The 21,669-nt window shown below is 43.0% G+C and overlaps 1 protein-coding gene across 17 annotated transcripts in view; it reads right to left on the minus strand.

The window, feature by feature from the left end:
* The window catches only part of ABLIM1 (actin binding LIM protein 1), a 248,040-nt gene that overhangs the window by 46,879 nt on the left and 179,492 nt on the right, over window positions 1–21,669 (minus strand). For all 17 annotated transcript variants that reach the window (XM_019502864.1, XM_019502866.1, XM_019502874.1 and 14 more), the window contains 4 exons: window positions 16,440–16,517; window positions 12,615–12,770; window positions 5,750–5,785; window positions 4,098–4,227 (listed from right to left, as the gene is read on the minus strand). In XM_019502864.1, coding sequence (XP_019358409.1) covers window positions 4,098–4,227; window positions 5,750–5,785; window positions 12,615–12,770; window positions 16,440–16,517 — 400 coding nt within the window. The remainder of the gene's footprint in view (window positions 1–4,097; window positions 4,228–5,749; window positions 5,786–12,614; window positions 12,771–16,439; window positions 16,518–21,669) is intronic.

Consider the following 21,669-nt stretch of genomic DNA (forward strand, 5'->3'; position numbering starts at 1 on the left):
CGGGAGAGGGGTCAGCCGGACATAAGGCGCCCCTAGGGAGGCATTCGGAGCCTGGAAGATGGTCGGGCGCAGGGAGGCGGGTGGCTCGACGCAGGAGCACCCCCTACTGGCCCGCCTCACGTGGTGGAAACAGCGGAGGGATACGAATACCCAGCTGTGTTCCTGAGGTGGGATCTCTGCACCCGCCACAGTGCCCACTGAGAAGCAACAATGACTGGCACCACCTAAGAATCTAGCCAGGAGCATTTTACTGACTTTTTTTCTTTTTTCCTACTGGGCATGAAATCCCACTAGGTGATCTGAGACAGTTTCATCCTCACCCTCAACAACATTTATTTTTCAGAACACTAAAAACAGCTAGCAAGGATTCGTGGTGCTGTCTTAGGTGCTGGAGAAGCTATTTGCTCAGTAGTCCTGGAAAAGGGATGAAAGTGCCATTGGAAGGAGTGTGAGCATTAATTTAGATTGACAGCGAAGTAAATGTTGCAATTGCAAAGTATATGGATCAACTCATGCTGAAATGAGCGGTGCATCGATTTTTAAGGGTCCCCATCTTTTACGTATGAAAGGAGTTCTCTTAGTCCCACGACAAAAACAGTGAGAAGTGCATATTAATGAAAAGATCTAGCAAAATTCAAAGACTAAGTTCAGAGCGTTTGAGGAAATATAAGGTTGAGATCTATTAGCATTACTTAAAATGTCGTGGCAACAACCTCTTTGCAGCTCTTTTATTGGTTAGCAACACTGCTATATGCAATTAGTAGAGGTAGCGGATTATAAAATATGTCAGATCATGCTACTCTCTCTTCTCTGAGCTCTTACAGGTAATGGACTGCAACATGTGAATGTCTCACCCCATCAACACTCTCTTGTATTTGGGTATTGAGGGAACAAGAACCCCACATGGTATTTGCTCCAACAGAGGCAAAAAAACCCCACAACATTTTCACATGCAGAAAAAAGCAAAAACAGAGGCTACTGTCTGAAATGAGCTCATTGAAGGGACAGAGAGCATGAACACAAGTATCCGCATCTGGTCTAAACTGGCACGGCTCTAGTGAGATTGGTGGAGTCAGCAGAGTCACAGCAGTTCACACCAGCTGAGGATATGCCCTTAGGTGCTGGTAACACTTGATCTGATGTTAATTACTGCCAGCATAATTAACAATAATGAGTTTCCTTGTTGCCACTAATCTTTGCATGATGTAAAAGCTGCTTTCTTCATATTTTCAACTGCCTTCACTTCATCCAGGCAATACTTGAAGGAGCTTTTTAACTTAGGGATTCACATTTTAAGCATCCAGAATTAACGAGAATTCAATTCGATATGTTAGCTGCTACATGCATTATGTACTGCATTGGAAATGAGCAAAATTCAGTACATCTGTTTTCTTAATGACAGATGATAATGCTTTCCTATGTATTTAGAATATGCAATATATCTTATGATTCTTCCACTAGGGCCCTTAGAAATGACATATTTCCTCAAAGAGAAAACATTATGTCAGATCTAATGTAGTTGTAAGTGTAATGGCACATTTTAAGGCATGCTGAGAGCTAGAAAGCCAATGTCTACCTTATGGAGATATATCTATTAGCTTAGGCAGAATGCTAATAAATCTCCACTCTTAGGGCGCTAACTGGAAAGGCCTGGCTCCTTACCTTTGATATGGGGAATGAAGTGGTGTCGGAAGGGGGAGTAAGGGCGGGAGTCATTGTGGGTAGAGCTGAGACTGCTAGTGCGCAGGTATGACAACCGTTGCACACCAGTAGACAGCAGTTCTGCAGTAGCAAAGGATCGTGGGGCAGGACAAAATGAGAAAGAAAAACAATAAGAGAGAGGCAGGGAAAGAGGCTTCAAAGGAAAAAACAAAAAGCACTGATCAGTTAGGATTCTGAAAAGCAGGAAGAAAAAAAGGTTAAAATACCAAAAGGGATCAGAAATGTTAGGCAGAGTTATAAGAAGAATTTGAACCAGGCTCAGAGTTGTATTGCTTTTCCCATTTAACATTCTTTGGCTGAAGGAGCTACCGATCTGAACTTGCTTACTGGAAAATAATCTGCCACCATCATGCAAACATTGCAAACTCTGCATCCAAATGCATTCAGAAAGCAGTTTTGAGAAAGCATCTGATCAAACAGTGTCAGTCAAGAGGCATGCAAGATGTTTTCTGTCCTTTTAAGAAATTCCAAAGTTGATGCCAACATCAATTGGGGCACCAGTGGAGGGGAGAGGGGAAAGGCTGAAAACTTTTTCAGAACATGAAAGTCTTTTGAAAGTTAAGAAACATTATGCTGACAGTGTCAATGAGCAGAGGCTACTGCAGAGTGGCTCAAATCTTACACAAGGGCTACTCTAGAGCCAGGCAAAGAAAGAAGTTATGTGAAGCCACTCACTCAAACAGAAGGCATTTGGACTCCTGCAAACAATATAATGATGACAAGGGTCATCTGCAAAAAAGTGCATGTACTGCTATAGCTGACCAATGCAGAATAACACCAGGTGAAAACCACAGACCATTATTAATAAACGTCCCAAAACATATGGGAAAGATAAAAATGAAGGATGCTAAAGGAAAACTGTATTATGTATGAAACAGCTACAGGGGGGCAATATACATTTCTTGGGAACTTTGCTAAAGGTGCAATATTTAAATAGAGATGAGCGCAATATTTAAACAGAAATTCCCCAGAGGGGGGAATATTTAAATAGAAATTCCCAGAGGATCCCAAGGGCCACAAACTTTGGTAGATTTCAAATCTAGATCCAAACTTTGTGGCCTGGGCCCACCTGTACATCAAAAGAAAGTTAAGGAATGTAAAAATGGAGTGAGATTACTCCACAGGAAGGTACATGAAACAAAAGGTATTTTGGAACTGAAACAGGGAAACCCACAATCACAATAAAGTTTGGAATAAACCTTGGATTCTTCCAAGTCTGTGGTAAAACACATCAAGATGTGAAAACTGTAAGGAGTCTGTTCCAATAGGAACACAGAAGTTTGCAGCTTTTTCAGACTTCATCAGCCTCCTTTGATTCTAGCTACAATCAGCATCATCAAACAACATCATCATGTTATCAGCATGATGTACCTTACAAGATCTGAGTCAAAGTTCTGTGCATTAAATTGGGCCCTCGAAATGAAGCATTTGCTGCTTGATATAACTAGACATTTTCAGCCCACTACTAATAGCAAACTATCACTCTGCACTGATCCTTCTTCAGTGACCCCTGATTTAAAAAATGCAGTTACTACTGAATACGATCTGGTGTGCCAACCATTGTTATTGCTCAGTAGTGCTGAGCAGGGTATCATTGCATGACTCCACTGTTTAATCTAGTGTGAAAATTTAGCATACCTATAACAGTATGTTATGTACATACCTTTTAGAACCACATTTAAAAATTCATTATGTATGTGTTTGTAATAGAACAATTTTATACATGTATTTCATTGGAAACCTCCAGCAGTACATGCATTTGCCTATTTTGTACATACAACTGTGTTATTTCTAAAACACTTCTGAAAACGTCACCTTTAACAATTCATAACTTCCTAGGTTTTTAATTAGGAAATTCTCCTTAGTGAATACTTAAGATTTAAAAAATGACTAGTGATTTTATGTGCTCCACTTGCGATGCCTTAAAGGAGTCTTATTTTTTTTAAGAGCGGACGTTTCATTCTGAAAACCAGGCCCATTTAACAAGCCTACCTACAGTCAGGATAATTAGTGACTTTTAAAAATGTCAGCAATTATTTTTGTTTCCAATATGTGTTATTTTCCCTCAAACAAAAAAGAACCACCCTGAATAGCTGGATTCACTGAAGCAAATAGCAGATTATTTTCAAATACATACACATATGTCCAAATCTACATATTAAAAGGAAAAAAAATTAGTAATATATGACACATCCATAAAATATACTAGTTGATCTTACATATGTTGATGACTAAGAACAATAAACAGGAATGGAGGTTTTAAAATTTGCAGCTACTTTTCAATGCTATAGGTAGAGAAACAGCTTCTTATTTCCACAGGCAAGTGATGTAATAAGAAAACAAACTGCTTCTAGGTATAAAGCAATTTCCCTTACCAGGTCTGTGAAAATGCTGAGGGGAGCGTGACATTGTGGGTGTGTAGCTGTGACGACTGTATACAGGAGAACTGATAGAGCCTTGGCTAGTTGACCTGTGAATCATTCGATCCCGAACATCCTGATAACCCTGAAAAGAAAGAAGCATTAGATGACTTAATTACAAAAAATTAAATGAACTCCAGACATTTTTCCAACTGCATATGGCTTTCAAAGGCCTGCAACAGAACATCTTTCCAGGTTCTAGCCTATTATCATACAGTGTTAATTGCTTGTCCATTAGTTTTCACATATGAACAACTGCTGCTCATATAAGCCAATCCATTGTGTCTAAGTGTTAAAATCTGGGGCCTTCAAATTCTATGCATCCTGCAGACTGAATTCTGTTAAGTAACACTTAATCATACTTAAAACTTAATCCTAATTTTTCAAGTCACTAATAATTTGTGTACCTGAATTACCCGGGACTCCTTAAGAGGACTTGTTTTTCAGAGGGCATGCCTACACTGGAGACAGTGGTACACGATGGCTGCAGCCACCTATCCCACAGCAGGGCAGAGGGGAAAGGGGTGCTCATGCATCACCAGCACTACCCACACAATGGCTATGCCTTTCGAGAGGGCGAATCCTGGTCCACATGTGGTCCACATGCTGGCCATGCCTTTCAGGAGGGCGAATCCTGGGCGCCCCCCTGCAGTATATGTTTGATAAAGGGTGCAACTGGAGCACTGCACACCAGCACCAAGTGCAGCCCCCCTGCTGTGGGGAAGCTGGATAGTCCCAGTGTAGAGAGATGCCTATACCTTTACTGACACCTCCACTACCCAGTTTAAAGCTAGCCTGGGTAACTATTCACTATACTGCAGTCTGATGTGTTCATGTGCCCAGAAAATACTAAGGCTCCCACCTCGAAAATTCAGACAGCTTTGCTGTGTCTCAGACTGGCACCCCAAAACCAAGGCACCCCAAATCACTAATTACTTTTGAAAATTTGAAATCCTGGAATCTTGGTTCCTGGCAAAAGTGAAGCAGAGCGGGGCAAACCTTTCCTACAGGAGAGGGGCAACTGGGAAGCTCCAAGACCAAAAGCATGTTCATAAATTTACTGTGTACTTCATAGCATGGGGAAGGCAGGACACCTTTCACTTTAAAAAAACTGGACTAGCTAGTCACCATATCTATGTACAGCAATAACCATTAAAACTCTGACAAATGCCTTTCCAAGTATGTCACATTGCTATGATGTTTAAGAGTATTGCCCTAGCCTAGGGGAATACTGCAGAAATGTTCCCTTCAAGCACAGGCAAAACTCACACAGATCCCAACAGTAACCACTGCAGGCTGAGGGCCAGACCTTTGGCTGCTGTAAATAAGCACAGTTCCTGGGGCTCCAGCCTTGATCTACATATCACAATAAAGATGAGTTTGCAGACATCACATCCCATGGTACCGTCACTCTCCATACAACCTTCCAGTCAGCATGAAATACCCTCTGTTCCTTTGATTTTCTTGGCCTTTTAATAATCATGCTATGTAAACAGAAAATGGAAATAGGCATCAAGCTGCCTAGGACCATCAGTAACGCCACTTCCAGGTATCAACCGTTCCAGCAGCGGTGACACACTGCCCCAGGAGGGTTCAATCAAACTTACTTCTGCAGACGGTGTAGGAGACAGTGTCCTTGGAGACTATAGGAGGCAAAAGAGAGAAGGTTACAGAAACAGCATGTCTCCTGCCTTGCCAGCAAATGCTAATCCAAACAGCCCCAGAGATCTGGCAGTGATGTGGTATCTAGCTCTAAAGCTGTGGTTTCTCCTCACTGCCCAGAGCTTGGTTTCTGAAGTAGTGAAGCAGTTTAGGTTCACATTACCCAAAAGCAAGTATGATTAATTCACTCAAATATCCTGAAACAGCATCTTTGAAACATCTAACTAGGGCAGTAATTGAAATGTAGCTGCAAAGACGACGAGGAAAAAAGGGCTATTAATTTAATAACTGTGCTTATGTGGAAAGCTTCACAATGGCAATTAAATGCATTTTAACTCAGGGCTCTGAGTGGGAAACAGAAATGCAGGACAATCTCCTAAACAGCTGCACACTGGCAATTGCCCTCCTATCTCCAAAGCCTTACATTTCCTCTGTGCGTGTGTGCGGGCGCGCGCGCGGATGTGTGTAAAATGAAGAGACAGTTAATATTTAATCATATTTATTTTACAGTGATTCATGCATGCATCATATTTCTTAGCACCTTGCTTTGGAAGAGCTGCTAACACCACCCAGCAAGGTGGAGGCAATGGTATCATTTTCATTAAACTGATAAAGAAAGTTTTTCTAAAGTATTGCCCGAAGTCATCTATAGAGTTGGGAACCCAGCTGGGAATAGGAGTCTTACCTAATTTCCAGCCACAAGTTTTTGAGTACAAGAAATTCTCTTCCTCCAAATATCAGAATTTTAAATATTTCTCATATGTAGTGAACACTAGCATTATTCATTTGATTGCCATACTAAATCTGGTGATGGCTAGTGCTCCTAAGGAATACTATAGTTATTGCAAAACAATTCTACTTCTAAAACACAGTGCGTCAGAAATAAAACAGCTGTTCTGGCCTAACTACTGCTAATATGGTGACAGCAGTATAAAATGTACACAGAACTTCTGATGGCAAATGGATCTATCAATTCCTTGTGCATATGCCAAACATGCACATCATCTGTACAGCAGGCTGCGCCGTCCTCCATGTCCTACACACTCTGCAGTGCAAGACTATTACCTCCAGAGGAACTGGCATTGCTGCAAATGCAAAGTATGTGAAGATAGGACCAATTTTTTGGCTTGAGTGCAAGAGATTTCACCATGTACAATTTATCACATGGCTTTGTTAGACCACTTTTAACCACAGAGGAGCCCTTCTAAGTTTACAAAAATCCTGCAACACCAAATCACCATGTCAGCACATATTTTAGAGCATGACCTATACAAGTTTTACTACTTGTATATATATACTTGTATATAATCACAAAACATTTTGCAGATTAGCCTCCAAAACAACTGTTTAACTCTAAGCTAAAATTCTTCAACTATCTGTATAAACAAAGTCCTATCCTTGTTTTTGTTTCTGTTTTTTGTTTTTTTGAAGACTGAATTTGGTCCTTGACCTTGCAGATAAACAGTATCTTCTGATCTGATCTGGAAAGTGGGAGTCAGTTTCTACTGGAAAATATACTTAAATGACTGGAGGCTGGGAAGATAACATAAGAAGCGACATCCCTTGCATCTATTCTACATGTGCCAGTGCTGGGTAAATGGTCCCACCATGTTTTCTACGGCTTTGAAGAGAGGGAACCGCACCCATTTCTTCATTCACTGGTGAACTGCCATATCTGAAACTCTGAGTCTGTCAAGGAAAATTTAGCTCATCATTGTTTGGATGGGACATTGAAAGGGCTCTTTAAAAAAATCAACACAGAAGACTTCCAATTACTCAGCAACATATTTAGGGATGTTTAGGAGGTATATTCAGAAGGAAAAAAATGAAGTCCAGCAGGAGCAAACCAGTGAACACAGAAAGCAGTGATTTCAAAACTAAAATCCTGCTTAAAAAAAAACAAACACACGCACACAATGGGAATTAAATTCCCTTCCCATTCAACTCAGTGATCAAACTCTCATTCATTTTAGTAGGTTTAAGAGTTCATCCTCAAATCCTTGAAACTAAAGGTTTAACGTTACAGTCCTTGAGTGCTTTGCCGGATCAGGGCACATTACCTTATGTCACACTGGCATGTGCCATTTTACTGGCAGCATAATTATTGTTTCAGGATTTCTGGGCTTGATCCTGTGGCAGGACTCCCAAAAGAGCTTTATTTTCTTCAGAACTGCAGGAATGATCTCCCCCCGTTCAGAGCAAAAGCCAGGTTAAAGAAACTGCAATTGCAGTGGCAGCAGTAAACAGTTGAAATACAAGGAATTCGGAGGAAATGAAACCTTCCACAGTATTTATGCTCCAAAAGACAAGACATCCAACTCCACTGGGGATCAGAATACGACGATGGGGCAGAATCTAAGGATGGGCAGATTTCAAATACATTCAACATCTGGAATAACTGCCAACCTTTCAAAAGTCAGCCCAGCTTGCCTAACATTTCTCCCAACTGTAAAGCTGGACAAATAAAAGGTATCGCTTAACAAATCTTTCTTCTAGAAAGTTAACTGACAGCCTCTGGGCAACATGCTGTTTTATTATCACTTCACATTACAGAACTTACTCCTCACTCGACTCCTGCTTTGTTAAAAACTGCCTCACTCCGTCGTATCCTTAGGCTAACCGAACTGTGCTAGTCGTGTTAACTGAAGTGCTAGGTTGTTGGGCTCCACTAGATGGTGCCACTTAAAAACGTTTTTCATTGTACACTTTTAAACCAGCAATTTAGAGATTTATCAAGGAACAAACTGAGCAGATTACAGGGAGAAGCTATTATAGCCATTTGTGAAATGCTTAAAAGGAAGAAAGTCTAATGCTGCCCTATCCATCTTTCTCTAGAGCTAATGTGTATGTTCTCTTCTTAATTCACCCTGCAAGTTGGGGACTTTTTCACTGCAGAGGTATTTTGATATTGCTTTGGAAGTGTTTCTATAAAACAGTCTTCCAAGGGTTCAGACTTTCTGTCTATTAAACACACCCTATGGGCACCTATATAGAAGCAGCGAGGCTGCTCCAATGTGCTGCAATTACCTGAGTCCGCTGGAGTGTTGTAATTACCGTGCTCCAGCAGAATCCAGTGTCATGTGTATCAGCATCCCCGTGCAGAAAAATAATGGTGGGGCACTTTAACTAAAGCTTGTTTGATGAGTTTTAGTTAAAGCACCCCTGCCACCATTTTTCAGCATGGGGATGCTAATAATACATGAGACGCTCCGGGCACTTTAATTAGAACTGCTCTTGGAGTTGCTTTAATTAAAGCACCTCCCCCCACTCCCGGAACGGGCCTGGCAGTTATATCAGGACGCAAGGGAGTGTGGCTCAGGAAATACAATCACTCCCAAGTCCTCAAGAAACTCAGAAGGCATGTGCAGTTTGAAAGACCCATTTAGAGGTGCAGGCTCCCCCCAACCTCAGCCAGGTACACCTCAACCTGCAGTATGAGGCAAACCATTGGCAGAGGGTGGCAAGTAATGAAGAAGCTCCCTGCTCTGTGTTGTACAAGGTGTTTTTTAACTAGAAACTCCTGAGCTTTGTCTTCTTCAGAAGGATGTGGGACTTCTCTATCTGAGTTGTTGATGGATGAGGTTTGGAAGTTCCTGTCCAGATCTCTTGTGATGCTCAGAAACAACTGAGCAAAAAAGCAAACCCAGTGTATCTAATGGCTGGCTTAGTTCTCCCTGTGTCCCTACTTCCACCTGGAACCACAGAGAAAGCAAAGGACAAAGGAACTGCACAGGGGAAGGCTGAAGTAGCCTGTCACCAATTCTACTCTTGTACAACTTTTCTGTCTGAGCTGGACGGGATTATCAAAGGCTCTCAACATTCAGGGCCATCTGTACCCAGCCAGCTTTGCACTGATACAGGTGTGTGTCAAGGGGTCAGTGGGGTTGAAGGTGGGGGAAGTGATTTATATCCTGAGAGCCAAGGATGCTTGAACCCCTCTTGATTTTCCGCTCTGATTCTTTGGAAATCTAACTCTTGCTTTACTTTAGTGCCTAATGGGGACCGAGCTCTTGAGAATCTGGCTCTAGTGAATGTTTCATCCAAGGCTCACGGACATCAGTTCAAAACTCTTTTTCATTCCAGTGGTGCAGGATCAGGGCTACACAAAGGAATAGCTTGTCTGCAACACTGGTAATGGTCAAGGTGGCTATTTTGGGGATTCTTTGGCTAATGGGAACTGGATTTGATGGCCCAGGAGGCCCCTCCAGTCCTAAGCAACACATTTCTGAAAGGATGCAACGGGCTCATGACTGGTTAACAAAATGAACCTTTCCAGGGTATATCACAAGGGGAAAAGGAAAGGTTGTATGTTAAATGGAAAGTCAAACAGCAAGTACTTATAAAATATATAGCCAGGAATGCACACTGTAAGAAATGAGTAGAGTTTCATCTGAATGAACAGCTTTTGTTGAGTGTAGATTTTAGAGTAAAATACATGAATCACTCCCAAATCTTAAAGTCAATTTTGTGACATGTTTAATCATTATTCAGTGAGATAAATATTTATGAAGGTGGCTGTTATTAGTATAGTTTGCAAGTACAGTGTAGTTCAAAACCCTGACTGGTGATGAAGGTGTTCTCATTACACAGAAGATATCTCCAAATATATTTATTGTGCCCAAGGCTTATAACAGGACATGGCAAATAAGGTCTATGTACACTACTTGTCAGCATGCCAAATTTGTTTTTAAAAGCAGTATTGATGATAGAGTGGAAATCACTCCCTTCTTAGGGCCAGATTTTGTGGTCCTGAACTGAGTACAATTTTTATCTGGAGTTAATGGTAGCTACACAATATTAAAAACCAAAATCTTTGGTGTCTGAGTAAATGCCAGTAAGCTGGGCTACTTGGCATCTCTCAGGGTCAATAAATGTGTAAAAGATAAGAGTTTAAAGTATAAACTAATCAATTTCTGTCCCCCATCCCTCTTCACATAACATTTACTGATGACTAAATCAGACACAAATCCTGTGCAAGTCACTCCACTCACAGGAGCTTATTACAAAAAGATGTGAACACTACAGTCCCACATTGCTATTTTTTCTCATATACAGCACTGCCTGGCATATAATATGGGACTTGTTTTTGAAAGGGAGAATAAAGAAAAAAAGATTTTTCCAGAATTATGCATGCATAGAGCAGGGACAGAGTTTGATCGTCAGCTAACTTACCCTCCCTTTCTTGCTTAACTGAAGCTGAAACTAGAGGTACACTGATACGTTGGTCCTATATCGGATCAGAACCAATATAAGGAAAATTGACAGTATCAGCAATCGGCTTTTTGGCTGATATGACTGATAACGTTGCCAATAAATTCCTCGCGCAGCCACAACGCAGCGCGTGGGCAGCCAAGAGCACAACCCCGCAACGTGGAGAGCAGCCGGGTCCAGCTGGTAAGTCTGTTGTGAGGGAAGGGGCATGGTGGGGAGACAGATCGAGGCCCCTGCAGTGAGGGAGGGAGTGGGACTGGGGCAGGAGAAGGCACTACATAGCTGGGACAAGGCACGGGATGGAGCCGCAGCTCATCCAGGTGGTGCAGGGGGTAGAAGGGTGGCTCCCACTGCTGCATGCACCCTGGGGGGCTATGGGGGGCTTGTGTCCCCAGATCTGCATGTGGGGCAAGGGCAAGCTAGTGCTGTGGGCTGGGGCCAGGAGCAGCACCAGGCGCTTCCCAGCAGGATGGCTGAGCTGGGCTGCCTTTGGAGCAGGCGGCAGCAGCACTGGGAGGGGGGCTACAGTGAAATTTGGGGTGGCTGCAGCCCCCCCCTTCCCAGTGGAAGGCCTCTCTCAGAGGCACTGCATGTTGGCTATAGTCAAGGCTGGAGACTTTGGCTGGGTAAGCCAATACTCTTGCTGGGACCAAAGCTGCATATTCCTGACTAGAGGGTCTTGCCCCTCCACTCAGGGTCAGATTGATTGCCATATTTAGGGTCAGGAATGAATTTTACCCCATGTTCAGATTGGTACAGACTGTGTGGATTTCTGCCTTCTTTTGTAGCAAGGAGTGTGGCTCTCTACCTGGGATTTCTTCAGCATATATTGACAACCTTTTATAGAAGCAGGACATTGGAGGCCATGGTTCCTCTGCTTTACCTGTGGCAGGTTAGGGTGTTAGGTCTGTGTTGTCTCAGGGTTGATGGTAGTCCTATGTAGAGTTTTGATTATGGATTATTTAGGATGGTTTGGATAGGGATGATCCTGCCTCAGGCAAGGGGTTGAAATAGATGACCTCTGGAGATCCCTTCTTCTCTATGATCCTGTGACCAGTGCCTCCCTCTTGATCAAACCCTCACTTCCACCCAGTGTACCTAGCAAAACACCCTGGGACATTCACTTTTCCCATCAGATGAGGATGAGACCATCCCACTCCCATTTTATAGCCACCGAATGCTCTGGTATTCTTTTGGAATAGCCTATTCCACCAGGAATATCAGCTTCTGAAGGTGAAGAACTTAGTAAATGACACTGTATTGGATCTGAATTTGTTTCATGCAACCATCAAATACTGAATATAAGGTATTGAGTCGTATTGAGAAAGGACCCCTTCCCTTTGTGAGCTGCTAGTATTAGAGAAGGTAAGAAATGGAGGGGAGCCATGTACCTACATCTGTAGCTGCCCACACATTGCAACTCAAAGCCTGAGTCAATGTTACGGTTCCTTCTTTCAAACATGGGCAAGAGAAATGAAAAGCGCTTTTAATCGCAGCGACAGCCACATTGAAGAGTATCAGTTATACAGTAGTTTCAAGGCAGTCTGGAAACACAGCTGGCTTTGAATCACAGAAGGGGTCATATGTGGATTTCCTTACCTCTCCAAAACTCTGTCTGTCTTGTCTGTCCTCGTAGGCGGAGGTGTAGAATGGTTCGTAGGTAATTAGGTCTGGACGTTCAATGTCGTAAATGGCCTTGACTTTGGGAATGGCAGCTAAATCCTTGTAATCAAGGATCTCGTTGTCTACTTTTGCCTGAAGGTCAAAGACAGAAAATAAATGAAGAGACACAAATGCACCAGTAACTTCTATTTTGCACACATTATGCTCTGGGGGAACTGACTTTCATAATGCAGTTAGGGAAAATCCTTTGCTGTCATTCCATTTATGTACGTAGCAACTGTTTGTTCTTCACCAGCATATGTGAAGAACAAAGTGTTTTTTATCTTAAGAATCTAGGGGAAAAGCAGAACAGTTTAAATAGACTGCACCCTTTGCGGTGTCTTCAAAATGATCTACCATCTATCTGCATCCATGTCTAGCAACCATCACCTCATGCTCAGCAGCTGTGGCTAAGATAGCTGTAGCTCACTAGTAAAATGTGATAAACTCTTTGACAGACAGGACAGACATTCAGTTTGGTTATGCCACTATGTGTGCAAGCTTCTGTCTAATGCAAGGGTGGAAACTGGAACCTGGAAGCAGGCTCCAAAAAGAGCTGTTTGCATACCAACATGAAGATGAAGCTGCTATAGCAGGGAGAGGGATTAGAGGGGCAGCAGTTTGCTTGTTTATCTATTTCTTTTGATGTTGCTGAAATTTAAAAATCAATTGTTTCAAGTTCTTGCTTGTTCTATGCAAACAGCTTTGATTATTAAAACTGAAAGCATTTTAGGCGTCTGATTTTGTTTTTACCTCATGATTTCTTTGGCTCACTTCATGAGGCTGGTCATCTTTCTACCTACATCCAGTCCCCTAGGCTGATATTTACAATTTTCAGAGCTGGTTTCTAGGGCAGTTTTCCATGCCAAATAGATATTAAAAGCTGCACTTTAAAATCATATGATTAAATACCTGAAACAACTAAAAAAAAAAAAATTGACTACCTTTGATCAGTTTGGCTTTGTCTCCCTGGCTTTTTTTCCACTCTACTTCCCCCCTCCCCTTCCCTGCTCTACCTTCAGTTTTCCTAATTTCTACCCATCTACGTTCTCACTGACATCCTGCCACACTTTGAGCTTCTTTTGTTCCTTGGAGTCTCAGAACAACAGAGACTCCCTATGCCTGACGAAGGGTGACTGCACATGAAAGCTTGCTAAGAACTTTTTTCCAACTACTCAGTTGGTCTAATAAAAGATATCACATCTACTCAAAGAACCTTGCCTGATTATGTCCTTAGACCAGGGGCGGGCAAAATGTGGCTCATGGGCCGGATGCAGCCAGCCAAGCTATTCTATCTGGCCCTAGAGGCCCCTAAAATTTTTAGAAAATTAATATTAATCTGCCCTGGGCTGCCTGTCATGCAGCCCTTGATGGCTTGCCAAAACTCAGTAAGCAGCCCTGCACCCAAAATAATTGCTTGCCCCTGCCTTAGACCAACTTGGCTACAACCAAAAATCCAGCTTTGTCTCCCTGGCTGCCATACAATGAGCTAAGGAAATTTAACCCTTAATACTTGCTATACGCATAAACGAATATAATTTTATATACATATTAACATCATTAATCTAAATATAAATGCCCTATATAAAATGTATAATAATACACGTTCATGCATAATTACATCTGTAACAAATTTGTGTGTGTGTGCACACACACATATACATGCATACTCAGGTCTATTATATGAACAAGTGTATATACACATATTCATTTCTGAGCTGAGCGATGTCTGGACAACTTTAACTAGTACAAGTAGACACTTGTATAATGCTTGCTGCAGAGCAGGAATACATCAGATGGCCCTAAGCCTGCAGGATGAGGCTGTGCTGTGTGACAAGAGGCAAGATTCATAAACTGCCCGAGGGGTATGAAGCAGCACATTGTCAGCAGGATGGCAGTGCTCCAGAACTTCTTTCATGGTTTAAAATCAGCAGTATGTAATAGCTTTAATTTACTGACTGCTTCTTCTCCAGTTCAAAGGCATTGAAAAACTAGAGTTGACTTGTATAAGAACAGGCCTGCTGGACCCCTTGCTCAGTTTTTCCATCTTTTTACATGAGCCATCAGTCAGTTTGTATCTGATATAGTTGAAAAGTTCAAGTGTAGCATGTTCTCTATTATCCTAATCTCCCCCGATTTCCTCCCCAGTATTGCCTTGACAAACAGCCCCTTTCTTCAGCTAGGAATTTAAATAGCATAGAGCAGGAAGGCAATGCCTTTTGGACCAAAGGACTTCCTCTAGCTAGAAAAGGAAGAAGGTGAACCCTTGAGATGCCCGAGAAAGCTTAATAAAAACAGGGAAAGACTAAAGCAGATTTAAAACATCTGGGCCAATTCTAAATTGTTGAGTCCATCTCCAATTACTTTATCATAAGATCAAAAACTACAAACCTAAGAATCCAACAAGGGTTCATCAGGAATGGAATAGGAAGGTGTCCTGCTACTCTCTGATTGTGAAGCACATGCAAATGAAGTGGCACAATGAAAATGCTAGTGATGGTCCCATGTTTAGCCTGGAAAGCATAACAACTGAAACATGCTCAACCCCATTTTCCTTTCTTTTAAAACAAAATCTTCTTCAAAAACCAAAATTCCTGATCTCTTCACCTGTAGGTATTTAGGAGGCAAAGCTTTGCTTCACCAGAATCTCCGTGAGATCTATATGAGATGATAAATCCCCAGGGCAGCAGGCAGGAAAGCACAGTAACATCCTATATAGTAGGTGCATCTACATGTGCAATTAATGTGACATGATAAAGTCTAGGGCAGTTTGTGCTGGAGTGACCTGCTCCTGGGCACAGCATCTACATGTGCACCTGGGGCAGCAACACTTTGAGCCAGGGCAGAGCAGGCCTTGGCTAGCAGCAGCCTTGAGGGGTCAGTACCAGGTTTCCAGTGGCAGTATCACGTGGCGAAGGGCTGGCTTGGGCATGAGAGTCACTGTGTGCCTAGGCAGCTGACTGGGTGCAATTCCCGCCTTTGGTCACTCTCTACAAGTGCATTTCAGCATAGTACATACTCTGCTGTAAGATAGTACTGTCCCCAGCAGTACTATCCAATGGCAAAGTTAATTAGTTTACTGAACCCTAATACCAGCATATGTGTAGGGGGTGATGTTTTATTGTGGAGCTAATTAACCAACTCTCAGGAAAGTGCACACCTAGATGTACCCAGGGAGCCTTAAGTTTGACACACCAGGAAGAATGGCATGGCTGCCATATCATTTGCAACTTAAAAAAAAAATAAAGTTGTTTCAACATTCTCCAATGACAGCGTGGTCTCAAAAGATGCCATCCGTACTAAACAGTGTGTCCTGGGATAACTACACAGGAGTTATTACTAGTTAACCACTTTAAAAGATGTGCACATATCAGTTGTTACTACCTGTTATATCTCATGAATCTGTACTGATACAAAGGTAGCTAAACTGCCCTAACTTTGACCCTGAATGAAGCAAGATTGAAGTTGGATAGGTTTTGTTATGTTTGTATCACTACAAGATCATGAAGATGTAGCAGTTATATTGTAACAGCTTATACTGATAACATGTGGTTACAACTTTTCCATCGATTTATACCCATAGAGGGGAATGATTTTTTACTAACATAGCTATCCTGATGCAAAATCCTGGAATGACGTCTGTTACATCAGAATAAGGGTATCTTTTACTAGTGTATCTTACTTTACTTCCCAAACCAGGATACGCTAAGCCCATTACTTAACTAGGGGAATAATGGCCTATTAACAGGAAATGTTACTTACATAGATAGTATGGCCTGGTGAGCCAGGAATACTGGAACCTGGTCTGGAATAAATACTTTCAGAGGATGTTCTTGTTGGCTGAAAAACAAATATTCACTTGTAAGAGTCCAGCTGTGGCCACAGCCCTGATAATCTAGATTATTAAGACACAGAAGGCTTGCATTCATCCCTGAATGGATTCAAATTGAAAAACTTAAACATATGTTTAAACGTAAATGCAACAAACTCAAGCGTTCTAGCAAATTTCCATCTTATGATGCAGCTATGATTTCTCTTTTAGGAAGGGTTGTGGGAGGGAAAGAGAGCGTTTAAAGGTACACTGTGAAAAGCAGAACTGACAGTGATGAACAAAAAACAATACCCCCTGAGGCACTGCAGTAGCCAGCTACACAGCAATCCAGGTTGATATAGTACACTAATCTCTTGTGGTTACACTGAATGGGAAATCAGGCGAAGTCCAACCCTACGGCATACACGCAGACTGTAGAGCAGTCATAGCCACCGGGGTGGGCATGGTTGTGTATCCATGTGATGTGCCATGACGGGGGCGCCTTAGTCACTGCACTTACACCCATGTAAATGACTTGCAAGTAGAGGGACCATAGACTTTCTTACTTGGAATAGCTCCAATAGTTTGCGTAACAGAGTTTTGCTGTTGTAGTTGCAGGTAATAGTCAGGCCCTTCTTGCTCCAGTGACTCTAATGTGTAAGCAACACTTCCTTGCAACTTGAAACCCGTGTGGTCACTTACATGCATGTGCTCAATGCAATTCATTGACACATAGGTGTTTGGGTCAGAAGGGACCTTAGCAGATCGTTGAGTCTAACCCCCTGCCCTGGGCAGGAAAGAGCATTGGGGTTAGATGACTCCAGCCAGGTATATGGCTAGTCTCCTCTTAAAGCCCCCCAAGGTAGGGGAGAGCACCACTTCCCTTGGGAGCCCGTTCCAGATTCTGGCAACCCTCACTGTAAAGAAGTTCTTCCTGATGTCTAACCTAAATCTGCTCTCCGTCAGTTTGTTTCTAGTTATCCCAAAGGGTGCCCTGGTAAACAGAGAATCTCCTATTCCTTGCTGTCCTGACACCCTGATGAATTTGTACATGGCCACAAGATTCCCTCAGCTTTCTCTTGCGGAGGCTGAAGAGATCCAGGGCCCTCAATCTCTCCTCATGGGGCTTTGCCTGCAGGCCCCTAACCATAGGAGTAACCCCACTCTCAACCCTCTCGAGGTTGTCCACATCCCTCTTGAAGTGCAGTGCCCAAAACTGGATGCAGTACTCCAGCTGCGGCCTGACCAAGGCCGCAGGGGGGAAGCATCACCTCCCTGGACCTGTCTGTCATGCACCTGCTATGCATGATAAAGTGCGGTTGGCTTTACTGATCACTTCATCACACTGACGACTTGTGTTCACCTTGGTGTCAACAGTGACTCCAAGATCCCTTTCTGCTGCCGTGCTGCTGAGAAGGTCCTCCCCCAGCCTGTAAGCGTGCTGGTGATTCCTTCTCCCTAGATGCAACATCTTGCACTTGTCCTTATTGAACTCCATCCTATTCTGCTCCACCCACTTTTCCAACCTGTCCAGATCTGCCTAGATTCATTCCCTACTTTCTGGTGTATTAACTTTACCCTATAATTTGGTATCATCTGTGAATTTGGACAGAGTGCTTTCCACGCCCTCATCCAAGTCACTGATGAAGACGCTGAACAGCATCGGTCCAAGGACCGAGCCCTGTGGGACTCTGCTGCCCACATCTTTCCAGGTCAATACCGACCCATCCACCACCACTCTCTGAGTGCGACCCCTAAGCTAATTTGCCACCCACCTGACTGCGTAATCGTCTATGTCACAGTCACTCAGTTTATCTATGAAAATATGAGATACCATATTGAAGGCCTTCTTAAAATCCAAGTAGATGACACCTACTTCAATTCCTGTGTCTAAGCATTTTGTGACCAACTGCAAATTGGGTGCCAGTTTTTGGCACTTCATCAACATCCAACTGACATGACTCTGTGCAGGCAATTTTGTATGGAGAGAAATTAATTCAGTGTCATTAGGACTGTGCGGTGGGATTCCAAAACTTCATGAATCAGAAAAAACACTTTTTCCAACCCAAAATCTTCCTGATCTCCAAGACCTGTTAATCACTCCTAAGTGTAATATGCAGCATACACAGACTAGACTGTCCTGACCTAAAGATTAATATGCAATGAGCCTTATCCAAAGCAATGGAAAGACTCACTTTGAAGGGCTGTAGACCAGGGTCAAGATTTCACTTGGAAGAAATCAAAGATCATATTGCCTTCTCCTTGCACCAACTTTCTCCTCTTGAACCAGATGCAAGGAAGCTCTCCACAGCACGAAGCTGCTAGCCAGTTGGCGATTCCCACAGTTTGAGTGCAATGGGGTATTCAAAGCTAATGCCATGAAACGAACTCTCAGTTACTTGTTTCTGCCTCTTGCTGGCTTCTGGCACAGACTGGAGGCAGCAGAGATTGCACGCTGCAGGGAAATGAGCAACATCTGACAGTCCAGCTTGGAGAACTCGCTCAGGAAATGTCTGCGAAGAACAGAGCGGGGCAAGCAGGGCTTTCTTATCTTGCAGCAGATATTTCCTGAAAGGGGCCTTTCAGCTGAGTGGCAGTCCTTCTCCTGTGGTCCTTCTCACTTTAATTTTCCAGACAGCAAGCAACATTTAAAAAAAAAAGCTGGCTGACAAGAGCATTCTGAGGTCATGCTCCTTCACATCTGCCTCAAGATGCGTTTTGGGAAGTCCATAAAGGAAACAAACACGCTTAGGGGAGGGCAGAGGCATCAAGGACTTTGAATGTAGACCAAGAAAAGAGAGGTCTCCGATCAAATGCAGCAGGTGACCATGGAAAACAGATGAGGATGCTGAGGGCTAAGCTATAGCCCCACCTTTCTCCATAGTGAGTCTGATCACATTTTCACAACCGGGCCAGAATACTGCTCCATACCTATTTCTGGAGCCATAAAATCCCACACCCCGAATTGCAGATAAATTTGCTGAGATGCCCCAGCTTCCTCCCTTGCATGATGCAACCAGAGGAAAAAAACTGTCTGTGTTAGGGGAAAAATAAAAAGATCTAAGCTGGGGGAAATCTGTCGGCTAATGAGAAACATTCCCCTTCCCTCTCTGACATTTCACACTGCAGCCTCGTTGAGCAGAGTCGTATGTAGCAAGCTGCTGCAGTTGCCATGGCAAGTGATTGTTTTTCTTACAAAGCATAAGGAACAAGGTTCAGTGTTTGAGGTCCAATTTGGGGCATTTTGCTTGTTACTCACCTTCTAGTTTCTGCCAAATGTTGCTGTTACTTTTTGTTTATTTTTTTCTAATAAGTACAAACAGATTGTGCTGGTTCAGAGTAGCTGCAATCTCTCTGCCCTTGTCCCACCCTTGGACTGGAACTTGTGAACATTTGTACACCAAGGGAAAGGGTCTTTTTAATTATTACAGGAGATCAGAAATTGCTGTTCAACAGTTGCTTGGCCCAGACATGCTAGTATCTTGCAGTACTTTTTCTCTGCCTCATCTCCCAGTTTGTTCCCCAGAAATACCTTAGGCAATCAGATGATTTACCTACGGGTGCTTTCACAGTTAAGAAATCTGCTCACCTTGATTTCCAACTTCTGCCTGCTCCTTAAACACTTTTGTACAGTTTAGCTTTAAGTACAGGAGTAGCTGGGCTGGCATAAATGGAGGTCAGTTGGAGTAAAGTACTTGCAGAAGCATTTCCACAATTAGGAATCACCTCCCATTTCCTCAGTTCCCCCTTTCTTCTGCTCTCAGACCTAAACAAGCATCTGCAAACTTGCTTAAAGTCGCTATTTGCTAGACCTGGCCTCCCTGACGCCCAGTCCTCTCTCCCCTGAGTCCACTGGTTTCAGCATCAGTCTGCAAAGACCCTTTCTTGTTATTAGCAACCTGGTATCGCCAGGGGACTTTGCTCTTAGAGTAGGATGTGATCCTGCTCAGCACTGTGTATGCACACTACAAAAAGGCAGCCTGCCCTGAGAAACTTCCTCTAAATGTTTCAGAAACTCTTTATTCAGCAGTTTGGGGCTCTCTTACTCCTTCCCATGCTGTGTCCTGCTACCTCCTGCTAAGACAGAATTTTTTTTGAGAGACCTTCTGCTCATTGTTCTAAGTACCTTCCACATCTCTGCTTACCTACCGTGGCCTTGCCTGCCCTTTATTTTTCCTGTTTAAAGTTACACAGGATGGATTTCAATTGCAGCTTCTCTTGCTGTTTCCTAAACATTTCCGACGATGCTATGCAGGAATTCTTCAGGGCTTTGCACCTTCCCCTAAAGGCAGCTGCTTTACAGTCAAAAACATTTGTTTTTGTGTGCTGCTTGCTTATCAGACCTACATTAAAGATATTGTGATTACTGCAGCCTCGCAGTTCCCCGACCTAACCTTACTTGCTATAGTTGGCTCATTTCCCAAGAGGTCTAGAAGAGACCTGTTAACCTGTGAATGATACTGCAGCCCTCAAGGGACACGCTCCTTTTACTAAACAGCACGGTGCATTATCAGAGTCCCAAGCTCCTCTCTCTGTCCATGATCACCTTTGTATCACAAACACTTTAAGCCAAATTCTCCATCCATGTCAAAATAGCAATCAAGTGTAAGCAGCAAGTTATACAGCAAGTAAATGAAATTGGAAAAGCAGAGCAAGTATCACTGACTTAGCTTTGGATGTGCAACCATACACTCTTTTTTTTGCCTATTTTAATGAAAGTCAACATTATCCTCCTTCTGTTGGTTGCTTTTCCTATTCCAATCACAGCACATGGGTTCCATGTGTTCTGAACCCCCATTGATGGTCAGAGAGATGGGCCCCTGGTACATGCTCATTTTTGTGCCTCCTGCCATGATATATGTGTATGGTAGGATATGCAATTTTGGGATCAGATCCCAACTGCACCATTATTACTACTTGCCAGTGATCCCAGACTCCCTCTGTATTGGCAAGCTGGAAGCCAAGTGCCTGCAACCTGGCATAAACCAATGTGGTCTTGGGGTCAAGACTGACAATCAGCTGAGTATCAGTCCCAGCCCTGGGGAACCACACTGGAGCCAGTTTGAGACTTAGGGAACACAGGGGAAGTTGTCAACAAAGCCCTGCCATACAGCCAGCATTAGGCAGCACTTTACTGGTGCCCCTCATACAACTCATTACTTTGATCATCTCCTCTAATTC

This window comes from Gavialis gangeticus, unplaced genomic scaffold (assembly GCF_001723915.1).
Source record: "Gavialis gangeticus isolate Ggan-Ray unplaced genomic scaffold, GavGan_comp1, whole genome shotgun sequence".
Classification (NCBI taxonomy): Eukaryota; Metazoa; Chordata; order Crocodylia; family Gavialidae; genus Gavialis; species Gavialis gangeticus.